This window comes from Arvicola amphibius, chromosome 14, assembly GCF_903992535.2.
Source record: "Arvicola amphibius chromosome 14, mArvAmp1.2, whole genome shotgun sequence".
In the NCBI taxonomy this organism is placed as follows: Eukaryota; Metazoa; Chordata; class Mammalia; order Rodentia; family Cricetidae; genus Arvicola; species Arvicola amphibius.
In genome coordinates, this window is record NC_052060.1 from 38,031,296 (window position 1) to 38,052,783 (window position 21,488).

The 21,488-nt window shown below is 41.3% G+C and overlaps 1 protein-coding gene across 1 annotated transcript in view; it reads left to right on the forward strand.

Annotated features, from left to right (window-relative positions):
- Positions 1-666: 666 nt before the first annotated feature.
- Positions 667-21,488, forward strand: part of Col25a1 (collagen type XXV alpha 1 chain) — a 375,262-nt gene continuing 354,440 nt past the window's right edge. The window contains 3 exon segments of the mRNA XM_038310855.1: positions 667-963; positions 1,947-1,968; positions 1,971-2,015. Coding sequence (XP_038166783.1) covers positions 667-963; positions 1,947-1,968; positions 1,971-2,015 — 364 coding nt within the window.

The following is a 21,488-nucleotide window of genomic DNA, read 5'->3' on the forward strand; positions in this document are numbered from 1 at the left end:
TGCTCGAGGCGCGCGCGCACTGTCTCACACACGAGCATCCCGGGGTATTTAAGGCTCGCACACGCGAGGCTTCGGAGCTACTTCTGGGGCCTCGCGGCTCGCGATTGCTGCTTGGGTCGTTCGGTTCTTCTCTTTCCTCTATCCCTCTGCCACCTCTCGGGGACCGCGCTCTCCCCGCGTCCCTCTACATTTCTTTTTCTTTTCGGCCTTGAACTGATCCAGGTGGGAGACAGGACGGCCCGTGGAAAGCCCCGGAATAGGTAGAGATAGGCAGGCAGACGCAACAGGTCAGAGCAGGGAAAGGGACCCGCGAACCCTGCGCCTCTGCGCGGGGGACCACTAAGGAGGTGTCGGATCTTGAGGGGTCAGAAGAGCTGCCCTGGTGGGTTTGATTTTTAGCTGTGACCCCCGGCGCCACACAACCCCCGGCCAGAGGGTCCTCTTTACTCTCAGCTGGAAGGGGAGAATCAGCAGAATGGTCCACGCCTGCTGATCCGGACGCCGAGCCAATCTCAGGTCCACCTCTGACCCGGGGCTCCGACTCCACCAACTAGTTGTGCAGCCGCAGGGACTGAACTTAGGAGGAATCGGCCCTTCCTCTCCTTCTAAGATTATTAGAGGAGGTAGAGGGTGGAAGGCGTAGCGGAGACTGGCGACCCCGCCACGATGTTGGTGAAGAAGCTCACAGGAAAAGGAGGGGGACGAGAGCCCGGATTAGAAGATCCGCGCTCCTTGGGACAGCGTTGTGCCGGCACCATGGCTTCGTGCGCGGCCCTGGCGACCCTCTTGTCAGTGGTTGCGGTGGTGTTTTGCTTGTACCTTGGGGTGAAAACCAACGACCTCCAGGCGAGGATTGCCGCTCTTGAATCTGCCAAAGGAACCCCTTCCTTTCGTCCGCTGCCTGACATCATGGATGAGCTGAAGGCTATGGTTCAGGAGAAAGTGGAGCGTCTCTTGGCTCAGGTGTGAAAGGTTGGGGGTATTTTGCACGTGGATACTGTTTGGCACAGGTGTGAGTCCTGCGTGCAGGGCTAACTTCATCCCTTACTGGCTGCATAGTTGGTTTGACTGTCGGTACCGAGTATGTCTTAAGAAGCTTGAATATTGATTGATACCGAGTCTGTAGCTGAACCCTTCCCTCACTCTTCCGCAGTTCTTACATGCTAAACATGTATGGAGGTCTAAAAGAGGGAAGGGTGGCCTGGGTAGTGGGAGTGTGGGGTCAAGCATTTCATTTCTTTTAGTTTTCTGGAACCTCTTGTCTCTCAGTTCTACGGAGAATATTCGTTAGGACATAAGATCTCCTATCTCCTTCCCAGGTAAAGGTTAGAAAGTGCTATTAATATACAAACGATAATCACTTTCAAGTGAAACAATTCTATACAGAGCCAAAGTCATAAATTTCACCCTTCGAATCTTTTCATGTTCGAACACTTAAAAAGTTTCTATTGGCAAAGGATGCTGTGCAGGTATTGAAGAATGCCGAGCCATTAACGCTGAGAGTTGAAAGGAAACACATTATCTTCAAGGCTCGGTTCAACTCAAGTTAGGGGCTTTTTTTGAGGAATTTACTTCCAATAGAGAGGCTGTTTAGCAGTTGCTATTCACAAGTGTGCTATGGGCCCACCCTTATCTTCAGACCTGCGGTGTTCCACTGCCAGGCTTTGCACTGACTGCCTATGTTTGGGTCGGAGGAGAAGGTGGTGGAGACTCGAGAAAGATATTATCCAAACCCTGCAATCCTGCTACCAACGTCAGTGGTCACTGTCTTATTTTAGGACTTGGATACGGTTACTTTTTGATTAGAGTCCAAGTACGTATGTAAAATATTCCTTATGCAAGCTATCGAATGCTGGGGAATCAGGCATGTAGCCAGAGAGTCCCTAAGAGTCCAGTTCTCGTCAGCGCTACTGATGATTGTGCTAATACCTCTGCTTTCCCCACAGAAATCCTATGAACACATGGCTAAATAAGGATCGCCAGAGAAGCACCTTCAGAGTGCAACTGCCCAGCAGGTAAACAGAGCTCGTTTAACAATGTTTCCTCCACAGCAGAACAAGCACACATGCACACGTTGCACACACACACACACACACACACACACCACACACACACACACACAGTCTTGTGCTGTCAAGTCTACCTGTAATAATAGTAAAGAAAGAATGCAGGCCCAACCTGCTTTAATAAAACCAGCATGTCTCAGTTCAAAAGAGCGCCAACCCCCCCCCCCCCTATTATTTTGTGCAGGATACTAAGATCTGCCATTGTAAAACGAGGAAGCTAGATATGACTACCATGGATAATATAGGTAATATGATATACAAAGACAGTTCTTAGAGTCACAGATTGGAAGTCTCCCACGATCTTATTAAACGGTATCATTTGTGTGTGTGTGTGTGTGTGTGCGCGCGCGCGCATATGTGTGTGAAAATGTCTGTTGAACTCTTAGATTCTGAAATCCCTGGTGTCTAATGCTACATCGTGGCAGGTTTGTTGCCTGCCTTTGGTATATAGCTATACATGCAAATCACCTATCCTTCCTCACTGGCTCGTGTTCTGTCCTATCAAAGAGGCTCTCTGTCTTGCCCCATAGCAGAAGACAAAACTAAGAATATTCTTCATCTTGAACTCCCATTACAAATGATTGCACACTCTCAACGGCCTTTCAGGATGGGTCCTCATGTTTTTTACAGTTATCTGCTGTGCAGTTTGAGGGAACTATGTTAATGGCGGTACCTAAGAGGATGGGGAAGAGAGGTATCGGTGAGTAGCACCCTACACCCCTTCTAGCCAGGGTAATTGTAATTCTTTTCACAGATCCCTGAGACTCTGTATCTGTAGATTATTATCTGTAGATTTGTCAATTTAAAAGATCTTGGATAATGGTCATCAAACCCCACGAGTGTTAATGTTTTTTCAGATAAACACCTTAATGTATTTATGAACATTCAGTGTTTTTTTTTTTTAATCAGGCATGCAATTTATCAGGCATGCAAAGTGACTTTCACATTTTATATAATGTTCAAGAATATGATACTTAGTTATTTATGTAGATAGTTATTGCCTAGTTGCATTTGGTCAATGAGAGATCACACGGTATAGAATAGAGGTCTTATAAGATGTACATCATATATTGATATTATAGTCATTCCAGTTTATGAAGTGCAGTGTATGAAACTGTCTAACACAATTCTCCCTGTTAAGAAGTACATGACTGTATATGGAAGACTAGTTCCTTTATCTTTTTAATATCCTGAATTAGTTTTTGACACAGTCAAACACAGTTGCCATCTTTACACATAAGTTTAAAATATGAACACCGGGTTGTATAACATACACATTAAAAAAAAACTTTTTTACAAATTACATTTAGTGTGTGTGTGTGTGTGTGTGTGTGAAGTCAGAGGAAAGCTTGCAGGAGTTAGCTTTGTAATTCTACCAAGTGGATCCCAGGGATCAAAGCCAGGCCATCTGGCTTGGTGACAAGTGCCTTTACCTCACGATCTACCTCACTGGTCCTATGGCACAGCGATTATATGTCCAGTTACACTGTTCACCATACTGGGACTGTATTTTTTCAAATAAACGCTTTCGATTAGGAAAGCACTGCTGGAATGATGGTGAAGACCTCTATTTCAAGCTATGCAGAAGGTTGAGGCAGGAGGATTGCAAGTTCAGTGCCTGCCTGGGCTATAACTAAAGACAGTCTTAAAATCAAAAGCCTACAAAAAAAAGTTTGGATACCTTGATGTAGCTGAGCTTTAGAACACTAGCCTAGCATTTGTGAGACCCTAGGCCTAACCGCCCCAGTACACAGGGGAAATACATATATGTTATATATTATATCTAGTATAATAAATATATAATATGTGAATATTGTAAATTTATATTATATGTGAAAAAATATATATGAATATTTGAAATTGAGGTTACCTCTTATGTTAGAAGAAGATCGAGAAGGAGTTTAGCATTTGAACATGTAGCTTTTGTTCTTAGTTGTTTTGAGTTGGTGCAGACTCCGAAGTCAGATATTTAAGGAAGCCAATTTCCAGCAGAGGATTAACACCTCATCACTGTTTGAGATTATTTAAATTCTAAGACACCTGGTATTGAGAGTCACTGAGCACACTCCTTAGGGTCCAGGCCTTTTGGTACGCAATGCTTTTGTTAGTTCTGTTTAAAGAGTTAGTGTTTAATTCGCCGAATTCTCACTTAGTTTGGTACAGTGCTGAGAAGTGATGTCTAGAGCCCAGCATTCTATTTTCGGGAAGACGTCACCGCTCGTGATGTCTAATGCAACCTAAATTATCATGGATCTGGGAGAAAGCTACCACATTTAGAGTTGGACTTATGTTATCTTGGAAGATTACACGGGAGCGTTTTCCATTATAACACGAGAATTTAAATGGGATTTCCTAGGCTTCCCCTCCTCTGGCCACAGCCTGGGTTGGCTCTCTGTAACAGCTGCTTTACCTCCTCATCACCACTAGAGCCCCACATCACATCAGTTTTTACCTGGCTTCCGGAGCAGCAACACTGGGAAGGTGTGTGTGCCTCCCCAGTGCACAGAACCAGATCATCACTGTCCGGAAGCACGCCCTGCTGCTTGGATGACCATCAGGCGTTCTAAAAATAAAGACGCTACATCCTGGATGAGAACGATTGTGAAGTATGGTCAGTGAGATGTTGTCTTAGGGGATGAGCGGGCCAGCCAAGGACTAGGAGGGGACACAGCACTTCCCACCTGGGGTGGCTCTAGCCATGGTTCACAGTGGCTGAGAGTAGTCACAATGACAGCGGTTAGCAGGACAGGGCTAGACAAGTCTGTGACCTCAGCTCAGTTCCTGTGGACAGATGCCCACCCCTTGAAGTTGACACTCTGTTGACAGTCTCAGTAACAGAGCCAAAGGCTGGCCGTGATAAAAGTAATGCTGTGTTGTTTGTATTCACTCCCAAGGGCCCTTGCTAGGCCACGGTTTGCGTCGGGTTTCTCCAGGTGGGCTGTAGGGAAGTAATAACAGTTGAAGCTGGTTGGTTTGCTTTTCTCACAGGAAAGGGGGTATTGGGAGAATGATGAGCTGTTTATAGAATAGTTTTTGAATATAAGAGATGTCCTCTGATTTTCATAGCAACTTGGAGAGTCAATTGCAAGCAATCTGCTTTTATAGATGAGGAAGCTGGGGAAAATAGTTAACGTACTAAAGCCAAGGTGAGGGTTCATGTTGTGTATCGGAGGGAACAGGAAGTCCAAGATCTAATGAGGCACAGAAAATGAACTTTCAGAGCAGAATATCTCCCGACTGGAATTCTGGATCTGCCTACTGATAATGTGTGACCTTGACCTTGGTGAATTAAAGAACCAAATATGTTCCACTTCCTCATCTGAAAACAGCACACACACTCACACACATACAAACACACACACAGTACACATATAAACATTACATGTACACATATATACACACACATTCAAGCACACGCACATTTGCACACACACGCACACACACGCACACACAAAAGCCTTTCTCATAAGGGAGATGGTATTTGTAAACAATCTGATGTTTTAGTGGGTGTGTTTTGTACCTTTTTGCCTCAATGCTCTACAAACACTTCACAATAAGCTACACCGCTGAGCCCAGACCCTTAAACCTGTTATTTCCCTTGCTATCTAATTCTAGTGCACAGAGTTACATGATATAGGTGGAAAAAAGAATCTATGAGGTGCTTGCTGGGAGCCCAGTGTCTAACAAGAAGCTTTGAACTAGAACTACGGTTAATTGAGCAGATATGTATGTAGATCATGCACACAGATAATCATACTTGAGTTTCTCTTGTTGCTATACCAGAAACATTTGGTTTTTTACAGATATTTACATCGTCTCTTTTAAGTTTATTTTTATCAACACTACAGGGAGAACTTTGGATATTTTAGGTGTGAAGTGGGAGTAAAGTCCACAGGGCTAGGGCTTACTTGGGCATGGGATAGTCAAAAGTATCTTTGAAGTTTTGGTTTCAGATATTTATAGATAGCTTACCTATCTGACTCATTTTCAGACTTATTTTTAGTAGCTTTACTGAGGGTATAATTTATATTTCACCCATTTAAGGTCTGTAATAGATTTATATTTGGGCCATCATCCACTACAGTCTAGCTTTATCATTTTGTCTCCTGACAGCTCACATTGACTTCACTCGTGAACTCGAGAGAAGCTTAGTTAGAAGATTTTGCTTTGGAGGAAACTCCAGGATAATGAACAACAACAACAACAACAAAAAAAAATCTCCATCAAAGCTCTGGTTAGCAGAACAGTTGACTTAGCAGTAGCGGGACCTGGAAGATCGGTCTGGCATTTGGGTCTTGGCTTCTGTAACAACTTGACCTTAAGATGAGAGAGTAAGTCGGCGCATTCTGTGGATAGAATTTTGTCTTGGGTTCTCTCTCGGTGACTTACATAAAAGTATGGATAAGTCAGGGATATTTGTGGAAGAGCTTTCTATGGATGAGCTGAGAGAGAGTGGGGGTGGGCAGGCAGCCAAACGGAAAGAGGTTAGAGCAGTAGATCTTCTCTGAGGTCCCTGAATACCTTCCACCTCTATGGAAAGGCTATATATGAAACGGGAGCATGCGTAAGCAAATTGAGGAAACTCCTGTTGCTAACATAGTGACACAGACACAGGTGTCTGGCTGAAGGACATCATTTCCTGTGGTTTCAGAAGAACCCTTAGATTACCTTTCTTAGATAAAGTATGGGAAACTATTTCTTTGCTGATATTTCATTTAGGCTACACCCCCACCCCTTTTAAAAAAGAGGGCCATACAACAAATGGAGTACATTAAGGGAGAGGAGAGTCGCAATGCATAGCTCCTAGTCATATAAAGGAGCAGCAGAAGCCGTTTTGTAGACCATGAATGCAAATGCTTAAATATTATTTAATGAGAATGACAGACATTCTTCTCTTGTAAGGCGAAACAGCACAGTGTGACATGCCAGTGCCCCCAGGCATTCATGTTAAATTGTTTTGGTTCTAATGAGAACAATAGTTTGGGTGTGGCACTTTCAGTTGGTCTTGTAGTGACAGCTGGCAAAATGCCCCAGTGAAAGGGACCAAGGACAAATCAACCTCTTGAAGTAGCACTCTCGTGTTGAACGTCTTGTTTTCTGGTCTTGTCTGTAAGCGGACAGGCTATTTCTTTATATTCTTTATCTGGGAGTTTATCAGAGAGAAAGGTATCAGTTCTTCACAGAGTCCAGTTCACTCTTGCTCATCCTAGCGAGAATGAGTGGGAACAAGTCCTCTCTTAGGGCTGCGATGACTTACTCTGCCTTCCGACTGCTTTGTCATTGTGCAGAAGCAACCACACGCTACTGATGACGTCAGAGTCTGACTGGCAGGCTAGGTCTGGAATGGAGAAGGAATGTTTTGATCAGCATCAGGATTAGGTAGAGGGGGGAGCATGCAAGGAGACCTGCCAGAATCAGGACTGGAATGCTCTGCGGGGGGTGGGGGGTGGGGGAGGAGGGAGAGAGTAGGCGTTTCCTGCCCCAGGGTCATCCCACTAGACACTTACCCAAGTAGCATCAGCTGCTATCTGGAGTGGAAGCCGTCCAAGAATGACCATTGAAAAAGTGTTTTCGTTCCCTCCTACGCCTTTATAAACATTACTTGGTAGTTTGATGGAAGCTGAGAATGTGAAAACAAGGTGTGAGTCAGTCTGGTCTAAACACAGAGGCTCCCAACCTCCTCGGTTTGCCAATATGGGTGAAATTTCGTGCCGTGGTTTTACGTACCGCAATATTTAACGCTCTTCACCCCTCCCCCTCATTTGTGTTTAGAAAGACTGCGGTTTGCTCAAATGCCTGATTTCCAGACATGGATATTTATTGGTATCTCTTGGGATTTGTTCTGCAGTTCTACATAGGAAAAAAAAAACTGCTTAAAATGTGGCTTTATAAAGAAAGGAGTAATGCTAAGTGTGGGATGCTAAGGAAACTCTCTAAGGAGGGTAGAAGTGAGCACTGTTCCCTGGTCTTCTAATTTCTTTCAAATGACTATTCTGTAGGTCACCTGGAGGATAGAATTCCTGTGAAGAAGTTACACCAAGAGGTGGACAAGCACCTCCTCTTAGTGACCACAAGGAGGAGGAACTGAGTTGAATAGCAGCCCTCCCACCCACCCCCACCCCATAGCCCATTCTGCAGTCTCCTTTCCCAGTTACACTCATTGCGGACCTCCATTCCTTGACGTCTGTGTTTTGCAATTAAAAAGATTAGTGGAGGAAGTAAGGACCTCTTTAAGATCTGAAGTATCTTATTACATTTGAGATTACATTGGGTTTTGTGTGATGCATATTAGAAACACCCCTATTAACTGAGCTGTGTTGCTAGCCCCCAATTTCACGTTTATTTCAGGCAGAGTTTGACTGCTAAGTAGATAGGTTCACAGCTCTGATCTTTGGGCTGGTATCTAATATTTAGAAAAAAATGAACCAAATTTAATTGAAGTTGTCAAATGGGGATTTTTAGCTTCAGATTTCATAGGCTCAGAATAATTTGGGATTGCTATTATGCTTCTGATGTCACTGTCTCTGGAGTGTCCGCCTCAGCCTGAGATGAACATGTGAGAATTGACACATTCCTTATTGTACCTCACATTTCATTCCTTACTCTATCATCCTTTTCCCCATAGGGGCATGTTTAGTAGACAGTGGCATTAGTTGCTAAAATGCTAAAATTATGTTCATTTGATTATTAATAATTTAGATTTTAAGACTTTCAGTCTTCTACATTATAAGAATGCCTATCATTCTTTACAACATTTAGTTCAGGTTCTACAAAACTATTTCTGACTCATCTTTACATAACACACATGCTCATACACATGTACACCTACGCAAACCCTAGTACAGTTAAAAACAAACTAAAGTGTCTGCCCATTTTATAAAGATTTATTCATGAGTGTGTGTGCGCACATGTGTGCACATGCGTGCACATACATGTGACTGCCCATAGAGACCAGAAGACTGTGTCATATCTCCTGGAGCTGGAGTTACAGGAAGGTGTGAGCTGCCTAGTGTAGGTGCTGGGAACTGAAGTCCTGTTCTTTGCAAGAGAAGGTGCACATCTTAGCCCCTGGGTTCCTTCTCTAGTCTCCACATTTTAAATATAAGAATAAAAACTTTCTGTTGCTCACCATTTTCCTCATGGGGCCCCCTGGGGAATCTCCAAAGAATCTTTGTAACAGTTTTTTTTTGGGGGGGGGTGTCACCCACAAGCTTCCAAATCATGATATTGAGACTTATTAGTTATGAATGTGTGCCCTTATGCTTATCCCAATTAGCTCTTTATCACTTATTTAGCTGTTTCTCTTCATCTATGTTTGTCTCAGTTTCTTTTTTTTCATTTTATTCCATATGTCCTACTCTGTGTCTGTCTGTCTGGTGGCTGCCTGGCTTCTGGCCCTGGGCATATTCCCGTCTTTCTCCCCTGATCTCCCTTCTCTCTCCTCTCTCTATCCTAGATGCCTCCTCCTACATATTCTCTCTACCCCACCAGCCCCCGCCTATCCCTCTACTGCCTAGCTATTGGTGTTTATCTTTTTACTTGGCCAATCAGGTGCCTTAGGCAGGCAAAGCAACACATCTTTACATTGCTTAAGCATGCTTATGCATCATTAACAAATGTAACACACTTTGCATAGTTAAAAGTATATATTCCATAACTAACCTTAGGACTCATGGGACCTTATTAGACAAATGACTGAAAGTGTTACCATGTCAGCTCTTTGTTTAGAATATACTGCACTGTCAACACAGAATGTCACCCTCCAGATTCTACACTAGAAACCTTTCTAGAGATGATGGCGTTAAATTATATAGAGGAGTTGTTGGACGAGACATTACTATTCATTGGAATTTACATACTAACATGGGTTGTAGACTCCAAGGATGACAGGAAGAATCTCTAGAAGGCAGCAAGTATTTATCTAATCATGGGTGAGATTTTCAGTGCATGCACAGAGAAAGCATCCATCCGTCTCTAGCCCCCATTGTAACAAGCGCTTGCAAGAGGGAAATGGAATAGAGACCATCCTCCCCTGCCTTTGAACTGAGTGCCCGCTGCATCAGCACTGTTGCATGAGGCACCAGGTTATGGGCAGTTGTTTGAGTACAGCGCCTCCCCCAGCAGTCTTGAGGACATGCAGTAGAACTGTAAAAGTCAGAGCTGAGCAATTTTTCTCTTGATAGCATAAGTCTCAAACTATGAACTTCAAGGATCTCTAGATGAGAGGATAAGTTTTATTTTTTAGCCAGCTGCTTTATGTAGAGAAGTCAGCTATCTAGAAAACAGCAAAGATGACCCGACAGCGATTAAGTAAGGAAGGCTAGAAAGATCGATGCCAAATAAAGGCATCGTGACCTACAAAGAAAACGCAAACCAAACCATTATCTCTGAACTTCGCTTCCCCAGTTGCGATGCTGTTAGATTTTAAGTGCCCACAGCTTAAACAGTAAGCCTGCTCCCTACAATTCATGTGATGCAGCTGGAAGTTTTTAATAAGAGAGGACCTGTAGCATTGAGAAATGACATCCGCAAAGAAACTTAGTCTTGTACGTTCTGTATTTGGTTTCCTTCTGTGACGAGTATTTAAGGCTCTAATTCTAACTACTTCTAAGGGTTGTTTTCCTGAGTATCAGGGTTGTTTCTGCAATCAAGTTCTGAGTGAGGAATGACAAATGCGTACTGGTAAATTTATGCTGCCATTTTCTTGAATATAAAAATGGCTAATTTACTTTTATAGTAGAGGATATACATGGATTGAGAGATCGGGGTTATATTTTGCATCTTCTATGTAAACCCACAATGATTTAGACTCAGAGTATGTTTTACTCTAAACCTTCATTTTTTTTTTCAGCAGAAAACCCTTGTTCCCACCATCAATCGTCAGAAAGAAAGCCCAGACAGATGGAATTTTATAATCAGTTGCATAGCGCCTGATGTGTATCATATCACCTTCGTCATCATTTTTTCAATCTGTTACCAGTCTGCACTTCTGTTAACTGTAATCATGTGTACTAGCATTTGAAACAGTTACACTGGCTTCACGCTTATGAGATGTGATGAGATGAATAACTGTAGCTAGCTTTCTGGGACTAGAGTAAGCACAAAACAACATGCCTAGGCAGAGGTGAGATGCCTCTTGACAGGGTCTGCGGTGGAATGGTGGTACCTGGATAGTCTCTGCTGGTTGGAACAGCACACATGTCCACCAGAACTACAAAGACAGAAGACCTGGCTCCCTATTCTGGTCAGGCCACTCCATTTCTTCTCTCTCTCTCTCTCCTGCTAGCATAAGTAGACTCTCTCCTGCATTCTTCAGCTTATTCTTCATTTATCTAGCCATCCATCCATCCATCCATCCATCCATCCATCCATCCATCCATCCATCGTGTGTGTGTGTGTGTGTGTGTGTGTGTGTGTGTGTCTGAGTGCAAGGCTTGCAGGGGCCAGAAGAGAGTGTAAGATCCCCTGGAACTGGAGTTGCTGGAGGTAGTCAGCTGCCATGTGGGTGTTGGGACCTGAATCCTGGTCCTCTGTCAGAGCACTAAATACTCTTAACCCATTTCTCTAGCTCCTCCCCTTTCATTCTTTCATTCCTTCTTGATGGCCTTGGTCATCCTCTGGTCCCCGAGCCTCTACCCTTTCCTGGAAACAGCTTTATTTATGATTCAACTCAGGAGTACTAATCAAGGAACATCAATATCGAACAGCAATGACATTCCCAGTTTTCTCAAAAGTGTGAAATGATAATTTTCAAAAAAATGGGGGAAAATTATCCCTTTTATACTGACATAAAAGGAACATGGATTAAGGATCTCAGCTCATTAAGGGAGGAATTAATAAGATGTCATAACCATCCAAAGGAAAGTTTACAGACACCTATAGTTCAGGAATTGGGAATGGATGTGTAAGTGGAGGCAGAACAGATTTGTCACAGTGAAACAAGGAGTCATTTGCATTGGAAAGTTATCTAGTTAGACAGGAGTTTATTTTTACTTTTGATATTATTTATCTACATCTTACCTTACAAGTTATAGGATGCCTTCTGGACAATCAAGAGTCAGACAATCAGAAAGTCACTGGCGTGAACGTCTCTTCTGGAGTCCAAATGTTTCCCCCTACATTTCTGAAACACCAGACAGGAAGCACACTTCAAGGGCAGGCTAGGGAAGCAAAGCCGAATCCCATGGTACTGCTCACAGCAGTAATGACTATTTATCGCATGTTCTTCCATGTTAGCGGTTTGGAGTTGTATACTGGGTAGCTTTCTCATTGTTTGCTCAAAACCCGGTTATTTAAAGGACAGTTCCTTGTAGTTTAGTTTACATGCTAAGCCCGTACAGGTGCTGGATTGCTGTGTCTGCACCATCAGGCTCGGCTTACATAAGTGGCTTTCAAATCCTAACCATTTGTTTCAAGTAGAAACCACCCTGAAGACTCGGCTTCTTGTGCTTAGGGACTAAAGTGTTCCAACAATGGAATGGAAGAGCTGCCACTGGTCCTGTGCTTTTTGGACATACGCACGCCTGGGCGATTTCCTTCTCCATTTTCTGTACTTCCAGGGAACCATCTGGAGCTGTCACGGTGGTCAATATAAATGTCTGATTAAAACACCTGGGAAGACCAAAGTGTAATGGCGCACTCCTTAGTCATAATAGATTTTGTGAGCAACCACTTATGCTCTGAAAGTGATTTGTAAGTGTCTCAATGCCATGCTCCTGATTTACATCCTCCACTGATTATATCGAGCAACAGAGTGAATACAATACGCTTATCAACTCTGCTATAAATTTAATTTTTTGGCTCATATAATGATATTTGTTCCATAGTCTACAAAAAATTTGTCTTCTTTAGGAAATAGTGTAGAGAGAAGGAAAATCCCAGTTCTTTCTGTATAATGTGGTTAGAGTCTTGCTGGTGGGTAATTCTATCAAGAGTGGAGATTACCTTGAAGAAAATGCCCCCACACCGTAGTATTAGTATTAGTATTATTAGTATTAGTATTAGTATATGGTGCTCAACCTTGGCTTCTGTACTCTATTTTACAGAATTTTCTGAGGGTGGGGAGCAGGAGGGCATATTGAGACTTTTTTAAATCTGAATTTCCATCTATTTATAAAACCCAAGTCTAGCCTTGTCAGGATATATTGGAATCATGATTATTCAATAAACTTCCAGCTGCTTTTGGTTTCACATGTCTTGGGAATTTGCTAAAAAATGGATCAAGTGATTTTTTTTTTTCCAGTTGCTATGGTAAAATGCTCCATCAGTGGTTTTCAACCTTTCCGAGGCTGTGACCCTTTAATACAGTTCCTCAAATTGTGGTGACCCCCAACCGGAAGATTATTTTCATTGCTACTTCATAACTGTAATTTTTCTACTGTTGTGAATTGTAATATAAATATCTGACTTGCAGGATATCTGATATTCAGTCCCCAAAGGGGTCATGACCCACATGTGGAGAATCACTCTGATAGAGCCAGAGAGGTGGCAGTGAGGTGGATGGATCCAGGGATTTCTCTCATGGCCTTTGTATTGTCGTGAATCTATTCATTAGCACCCTGGGCTTGTCTGTAAACCTCTGATAACTTCACTTCATTTCTTTTTGTATGTTACCTAACTGTGTTCCTCAGAAGACCATTGGCTTTTCATATCAACAAATGTTTATGAAGAAAAAAAATCCTTCAAGGTCGAATGAGTGAGAGCCTCACTGCGATGAGCAAGATAAGCAATCTGTTTACTGTGAATCTGTGAAGACGGGGAATACGATGTAAATGGAGCACATGCTTCCTTTCACATAAAACAATGTGGCTAGGATTAAGGTGTTCCATGTGCTGATAAATAGGGTCTCCCACAGAAATACACTGAGAACTGTTGAAGAGGCTTGGAGAACTTAGCTGAGATTGTTGGAGAGCAGTCAAGTGTTTCCCTGTTAGCAGAAGGACAGCTTGAAGGCGGAGAAGGACACACACAACATGTAGAGTGCTGGAGTTGCTGTTCCAGCGGAACTGATCACAATGGGCAAAACTCAAAGGCGAGGCTGTGGTGTGGGGAGCATTCGATTAGGGAGTCCTGCTGTCAGGTTAAGTGTAAGATCAACTCAAATGCATTCAGGTAACTTGTCTAGGAACTTTGCCAAAGAAAGCAAGCCTTGGTGCATATTTAGTCTGGTCTAGAGGCCAGACTTTAGCCCTTAGTTCAGTGTGTAGCTCAGCCACAGAGGCTCCCCACATCAATTATACACATTTTTTTTTTATTTTTGATTAAGAATGCATTAGCACACTTCATGTAACGTTCTTTGGCTTCAACACAATTATCTTCCGGAGTTAATGCATTCAATTTACCTTGAGATACATTTCAGAATAGATGGCCTATTTTTTTTTTTTTTTAAAATATGTGCTTTTCATCCTTTGTTTCCTCGGTGCTTCGTCATGTGGAGCAACAGAAATAGAATGTAAGTATTAAGTGGAATAATTTGATGCATTAAGTATTTGATTTACATCAAAGCCTTTTACATGGTGTCTGAATCAAGCAATCTAGTAACGGGTAACTTAGTGAATTTTGAACAAATGCATTTGCTGAAAGCTTCGAAGAAATATCTAGAGAACACAGCAAACCGCACTTTTAATAAGGTGAATAATAAAGAATGGCAACGTTCTCGTTTCTAAAGGTAGTATTATACGTACTGTGGAAACCTCAGTAATATCTGTATCATAGTCATGGGAATTATCACAATTTAATAATTTGTTTTTTTCTTTTTCTTACACATTTACACTTTTTTTTTTAAAGATAGAGTTTTACTATGTGACCTTAGATGGCCTGGACCCCATAGAAATCCTCATTCCTCTGCATCCTGAGTGCTGGGTTGAAAGCCATGTGCTACCACACCTGGTTACTCAGTATTTCTGTCAGTCACTTCTCAATAGATCATCTAATAAATACTTCAGTCTGTGTGTATGGCTGCAGTCTCCTAGGAGCGTAACTGGGGACCAAAGGCTGCGAGTGTTTTCATCCCACAACACATACAGTTAAACTGTTCTCAGTGAGAGAGCGAAGGTACTGATTTTACAGCACCCACAAACTGTAGTGAACTATCCAAGGGGGTGAGATGACTCTGGGGGTGAAAACACACACCGCGAGAGGATGATGGCCTGAGTTTGATTTCTGGAAGGGAGAACTGGATGCTGAAAGTTGTCCTCTGGACTTCTCTACACTTGTATTGTGACTCACTCATGCATTTGTGCACACACATGCACACACAACTCTAATAATAATAATATAAAAAATTGAAAAGCTGGTGCAGCTATGGTGTGAAAGACTCTAAGTCCCACGGATTTTCATGTATTGCTGTATAGTTTGCAGCAACTAGCCTAGAACCATGGAAACATTTCCACTAACAGATGTGTGAAGAAATGTGTCTATACACAGCAGAGTAAAATTTAAGCAGTTTAATAGAAAATGGATTGAACTGAAGATCATTGTGCTGAGAGAAATAAGCCAAACTCAGACAAACGCTCCCTGTTTTCCTTCATGTATGGGATCTAGATTTAAACTGTACATACATATATAACGTGTTAGAATGGCGACCCTGGGGCAGGCGGATTCCAGCCGGAGAGAAGTGCTGGGGGATGAACGTGAGTAAAGAAGGTGATAGATGCATGTGACAGTCCATAGCAAAACACGTGACTGTGTATAATGAATACACATTAATAAAATTCCCCCAAGTCTGCCCCATTCTTGTAACCCTTTTGTGTCAAAATCCGTATGTCAAAACTACTGAGGTAATAGGAATAACATTGTCTTTTTCTCCCCTCCAATCTTACTTTATTTCCATCTTCTGTCTTCTGATTGCTTTCCTTTTGTATACAGGAGAAAATATAACTGGCTAAGTGCAAAAGTGAGTTTTAATTTCAATAATCATTCTTGTGGTTTAGTCTTGAAGGCTTTGTAGGATCTCGGGTTTCTGTTTCTTCTTACATTTAGGGAGTTGGATTTAAAGCCGAGCTGTAAATCCATCAGCATCCTACTGAGTGTTGTAGAGGAGCTGAAGGATTGCTCAGTGGGAACTTTATTGTTCATATTAAAAAAAAGATGATTTCATCGAGGGTTGGACTAGCTTTAAAAACAAACTTGGAGCAAAAATACCGTTTGCATAATCATGTTTCCCAGAAAGTAGGTTTTTCTGCTGCTTGTTAGTTGGAGTGTTGATGACCTTTGCCAGCAGTAGATGAGTTGGGGGTTGTGTTAACATTATGGCAATATTAACATGGACTGTAATCAAAAGAGTACACTTGCTGTTCTCAGGGTGTTTTTAAGGAAGAAAATTTAGCATTGTAACTAGCAGAAGTTCTATGGCTATAAGATAAAGGCACAACCTTTAAAATGTTCCTGTGTAGGATCGTTGCTTAGCATTGCTTCCTATTAACTGGCTGCCTGCAAGCTTTAAGTTGATTTTCTTGGAAATAACCAGTTTAGCAATTATCAAATACACATTTGAGAAGTTAAAGGGAGGGGTAACCACTCAATTGATAGAAGCTTTCTACCACATTTGCCTGCTGAGCTTTTAGCTTCTATTGGCTTGACTTTTTGGAAATTTGTAATTTTCTTCTGGTTAAGTGAAAGGTACATTAGGAAAAAAAATTTAATGTCTCTCTCTCTCTTTTACTGTCTAAACATGAAATATCCTGCATTTCCTGATCCTTGCAAAAAAAAAAAAAACAAAAAAACAAAAAACAACCCTCACTGGAAGCTTAGACTTAGCTGTATAAGTAAGGCAGAAATTGAGAGAATTGCAAGTCAGAACAAAGTAGGGGGTTAGTTCATTTCCTACTATGGTATGAATGTTTCTATCATGCTGGAGTCATATTGTTGACCCTTAATCCCCAGGGCATTGATATGAAGAGCTCAGGCTCTCAGAAGTGACTGAGCAAGAAGGCAAGTCTCATGATTGAAGTTTAGTGCCCCCAGGGAAGAGGCCTGAGAGTAGTGATACCTTGTATCTTTATATGAGGATGCAGCCTCGAGAAAAAGTGTAACTACTCGCTAGGCTATGAGCATCTGGAATCTTAGAAATTTTAATTCTGTAGGCTACAAAGAAGTTTGTGGTACTTCCAATATCTGGAAAATATAGTAAGATGCTTAATTTTTTTTGACAAGATTTGTCCATTATGGGAAATTGATGTCATGTTCAAGTTCTCAAATTCTCCATAAATGTAAATGAAGCTGGAAAGTTCTATGGGGATAATTTTCTTATTTTACCTACACTCTTAATGGAAGACAGTTTTTCTCCCAATTAGTCAAACCTCAAATCTTTGTAGCATATTATAAATTTCCAAAAGAAATGCATTACATGCTTAATAGGCCTTCAGTTCTTCAGAATACTGCAAGAGTTGGGAAAGAGCTCGTGGGCTCTAGGAATAGACTTGTTACAGGAAAAACATATAAAACATTTCCCTAGGAATTATAGGACTCAATTCAATAAAATTAATAGCTTAAGGCTAGACTTTTTTGAGACTGCCAAGGTTTTCTTATTTCAGTATGCTATTTCTACCTATAGGAAATGTGAATGCTAGACAGGATACAATCATCATGCATTTGCAAAGTTATGTGCGTGCTAGCTGTCTGCCTAGTAGGTTATACTGGGCTTAGGCAATGTAGATCATATTCTATTCTATTGCTGGACTGCTTCAAGGAGGTGGCTTAGACCAATGTGTTCATTTAGCTCAAGTTTGTTAAAACAGTAGCACTTATTGAAGTTCTAAAAGTGAGAAAAGGCTGGGGTGGTGGTGATGCACGCCTTTAATCCCAGTACTGGGGAAACAAAGACAGGCGGATCTTTGTGAGTTTGAGGCCAGCCTGGACTACAGAGCGAGTTCCAAGAGAAGCTCCAAAGCTACAGAGAAATCCTGCCTTGAAAAAAAAAGTAAAAATGAGAAAATATTCAAGGAAAGTTGCATTATAATGACGATAAGACGTACTACTAGTTGTCAAGAGACATGATAACCACAGCAAACTTTTATAAAGGAAGACACTTAATTGGGGCTGGTTTGCAGTTCAGAGGTTTAGTGCATTATTTTTGTGATGGTGGTTCCAGGGAAGGAACTGATAGTTCTACATTTTGACCTACAGGCAACTAGAAGTGAACTGTGTCACTGGGCCTTGCTTGAGCATAGAGGACCTCACCTACTTCCATAGTGATGTACTTCCTCCAGAAAGACCATACCTCCTACTAATGCCATTCTCTTTGGGGTCCTTTTTAAAACCACTACAACCAGTTAGGTTCAAATTTCATCTGTTGCACTGTGGAATGAGGGACGGATAGATAGAAATGCTGTTTGATCTCTTCTGAATGATTCCTGTGATGTTTGCTTGTGAGTAAAATTTTCTCATGCAACAATAATGAAGTGTGGTCAGTTCTGAGAGTGTAGAAGAGTGGGTCAGGGGAAACTTTGCAGAACAGATTGGGATTAACCATGAGCAATGCCGTTTGCTCACTCGGTTGACGTGTGGTTATGTTTGAGGAAGGATGACAGGAAGGCAAGTGGTCATGTGACTTCTGGCCTAAGATAGTATGCTCTTGGCATTTTGACATCAGGTTGGTGGTTTGACAAATTCTAGGGCTGTTATAACTCTGCAAATCTACCCAGTGTTTGCCTTTTAAACAAGCATGCCTAGGGAAAACCAGCATCATGCATTATTTTAAAAACTGCCTGGGGTTGAGTGGAAATGGTTATGTTTGTTAACATTCCTTGTAGGAAAAGGAGGTAGGAGTATTCAACTCGTTGGGAAGATATCTGATGCCATTAAAGGGCACTTGTTTCCGATTGGAAGCCTATTTGCTCCCTGGTCCTCTCTTTCCTGAAGGCGTTTCTGCACACTCTAGGGTTGACCATGTCCCTTGTCCTCTATTCCATGTGACTAGGTGGTACAATGATAGTCACTTAGATCTGTGACCCTTTTTGCCCCAAACACACTAGTCTTCTCATTAGGACATGGTTGATCATCTTAGTCTAAATCTTATAAAAAAAAAGTGTGGTTTGCAATGAGCTTTTCGTGTCAGACAACTGTCAGTCCAAAGCCTGTTGAAGAGAAATTTAATGGTCCATAAGAACACCTCATAGGGCTTCCTTTATTAGGGGAAAGGACAGTTGGCTTTCTCCATTTGAGATTACGCACAATGCACAATGGATCCAGTACTTGCTTCCTAACCATGTGAGTGACAGCATCATGAAGTGAGCAACACTTTTTTTTTTTTTTTTTTAAGACAGACCCACTGGTGTGACATTTGCTCAGTGCCACTAGTTTCAGACATTTCGCTGGTGGGCCCAGACTGTCCTTTTGCAGAGTGACAGAAAAAGATAGGGGTAAAAGATTGGTTCTGTACAGAGGGCCATTGTGTTAAAGGCCTTCTTTGTCAGAAACAATTTTGTGTGTAAAAGACAGCCAAAGGAAAGTTCAACAACCAACACCTCTGGGTCTTAATTATTTGTGATAATTTATAACCAGTGGGTTTTGCTGTGCTAACACATAGTGAAAATTTCATAAAGTTAATCGCAATGTATTAGATCAGAAGATTTGTGATATAATGTACCAATAGCATTCTTAAGCATTCTAACTTTATTTTGAGCCAGTCTATTTAAGTACCAATTATACTAATTTACCTGATTGAAGCTAGCAATTATTTTCAGGTTATATACAATGTTAGTTTCTCATTAGTCTTTTCAAGAATGTTACATATAGAATTGAACTTTATTTTTTATAACATTTTTATTTAAGTTTGGTTAATGTAAAATCCAAAATTATTAATATTAGTAGGATAACATACAATACTTAGAAATATGTTTATGTCATAAATACTTTCAAATTAAATGTGCTTATCTGTTCCTTTATTATTTCTTGATGGTTTAAAACTTCCTATATATTTTCTGTCAGGTTTTTGAAGGTGCAATGATTAACTGTGGTCTACAGTTACTCTAGTATGTAACAACATGTCACAAGTTTTTATTCTAGTTATAACTTTGTAACAATTGGTCTAGCTTCCCCTCCCATCTCCCCCTCCCCACACCCACCCTGCCTAGCCTCTGGTCCCCAGCACTCCACCCTCAACTTCTGTGGGATGATTTTAGTTTAACATTAGAGGGAATTTCTCTGAATCCTTACACTGTTTTTAGACGGGTGATCAAGTATTTAGAATTTTAAAATGCATCTCTCTGTTCTCTGGGATAATTGAGTTTATTTTTCAGATACTTGACAATATTATTATAAAACATTTCATGAAAGAATATTATGTGTTCTTCATATGGAAGGGAATACACTTTCTGAGACTAAATCAGTTTGTAAAAATGATTTTTCTTTCTGTAAATTAGTCTAAAACAGTAACTGTTGATTTATTAGGGCCCTATGAAATCGTGTGTTCTCTTCAGTTTTTGTTATGTTTTAGTGCGCCTAAGAGCTTAAAAATTTGAGATGGAAGTAATCTGTAAAGAGTAAATTAGAATATTCCTAATGGAAGAGTTAGGGAAGTTAGACTTAGAACTTTTGGTTAGGAATATGTTTTTAGTTAAGGGATAACTAGAACATTTGATTGACAGGAAAGTAAAAGACGCTTTGAAATATTTCAGATGGCACATTGTACAGACAAAGAAATACACTGAAACACACAGCTTTAACATGGGTGGTCCCGACTTTGTGTGTGCTGAATTCTCAGGCGAGAACCTGAGCCTTGGCGTGTCGTGTAATTCTGCTCTGCCACATATGAAGTGCCCCTTCAAAGATGTTTTCTCTTATCGCCACATTTCTTTGCAGCGTGTAATCGAGCTCATAGGAATTATTCCATTTCATTCCTCTGGACACTTATCCAAAAGAAGTCAGGTCTCAGAGATGACACCATCCTCCCAGGGTAGAGGTGATGGTTTCTTCTTTGTCCAGTTGTATAAGGATGGGTTTTCTGCTGGTCTGTAATGATTATTAGCATTAGAGACAGCGGAGACAAGTGGTTGCTAACACTTTGGTTACTATTGGAAACCATGGGGTCAGATGTACCCATTCAGAAGTGACAACCCTAGGGTACACATTATTTTGATAACTTGCATCTTCTCTTGTGGCAGGAGGAATGTTTTTCTGCCTGTTAATTTATGATTTGGCAGCTCAATTTTCTCATAGTTTAGTGCCACTTTGGTGGTTTAAAGCAGGGGATTATAGAAGTCTCTGTCCGCCACTTTAGCTCATTTGAGCTAAATTTAAATGTTCAGTTATCAGGCTCTAACTTAATAAAATGGAGGCTATGTTTATTACACAATTGATTTTTAATTTAGAGATCTCATTACATTTTATGGAAAAACTTCTATCTAGTAATTCAGACAGTTTGGGGAGCACGTGGCAGTTTGGAGAGCCTGTGGCTACGGGAGATTATAAAGTAATATTACA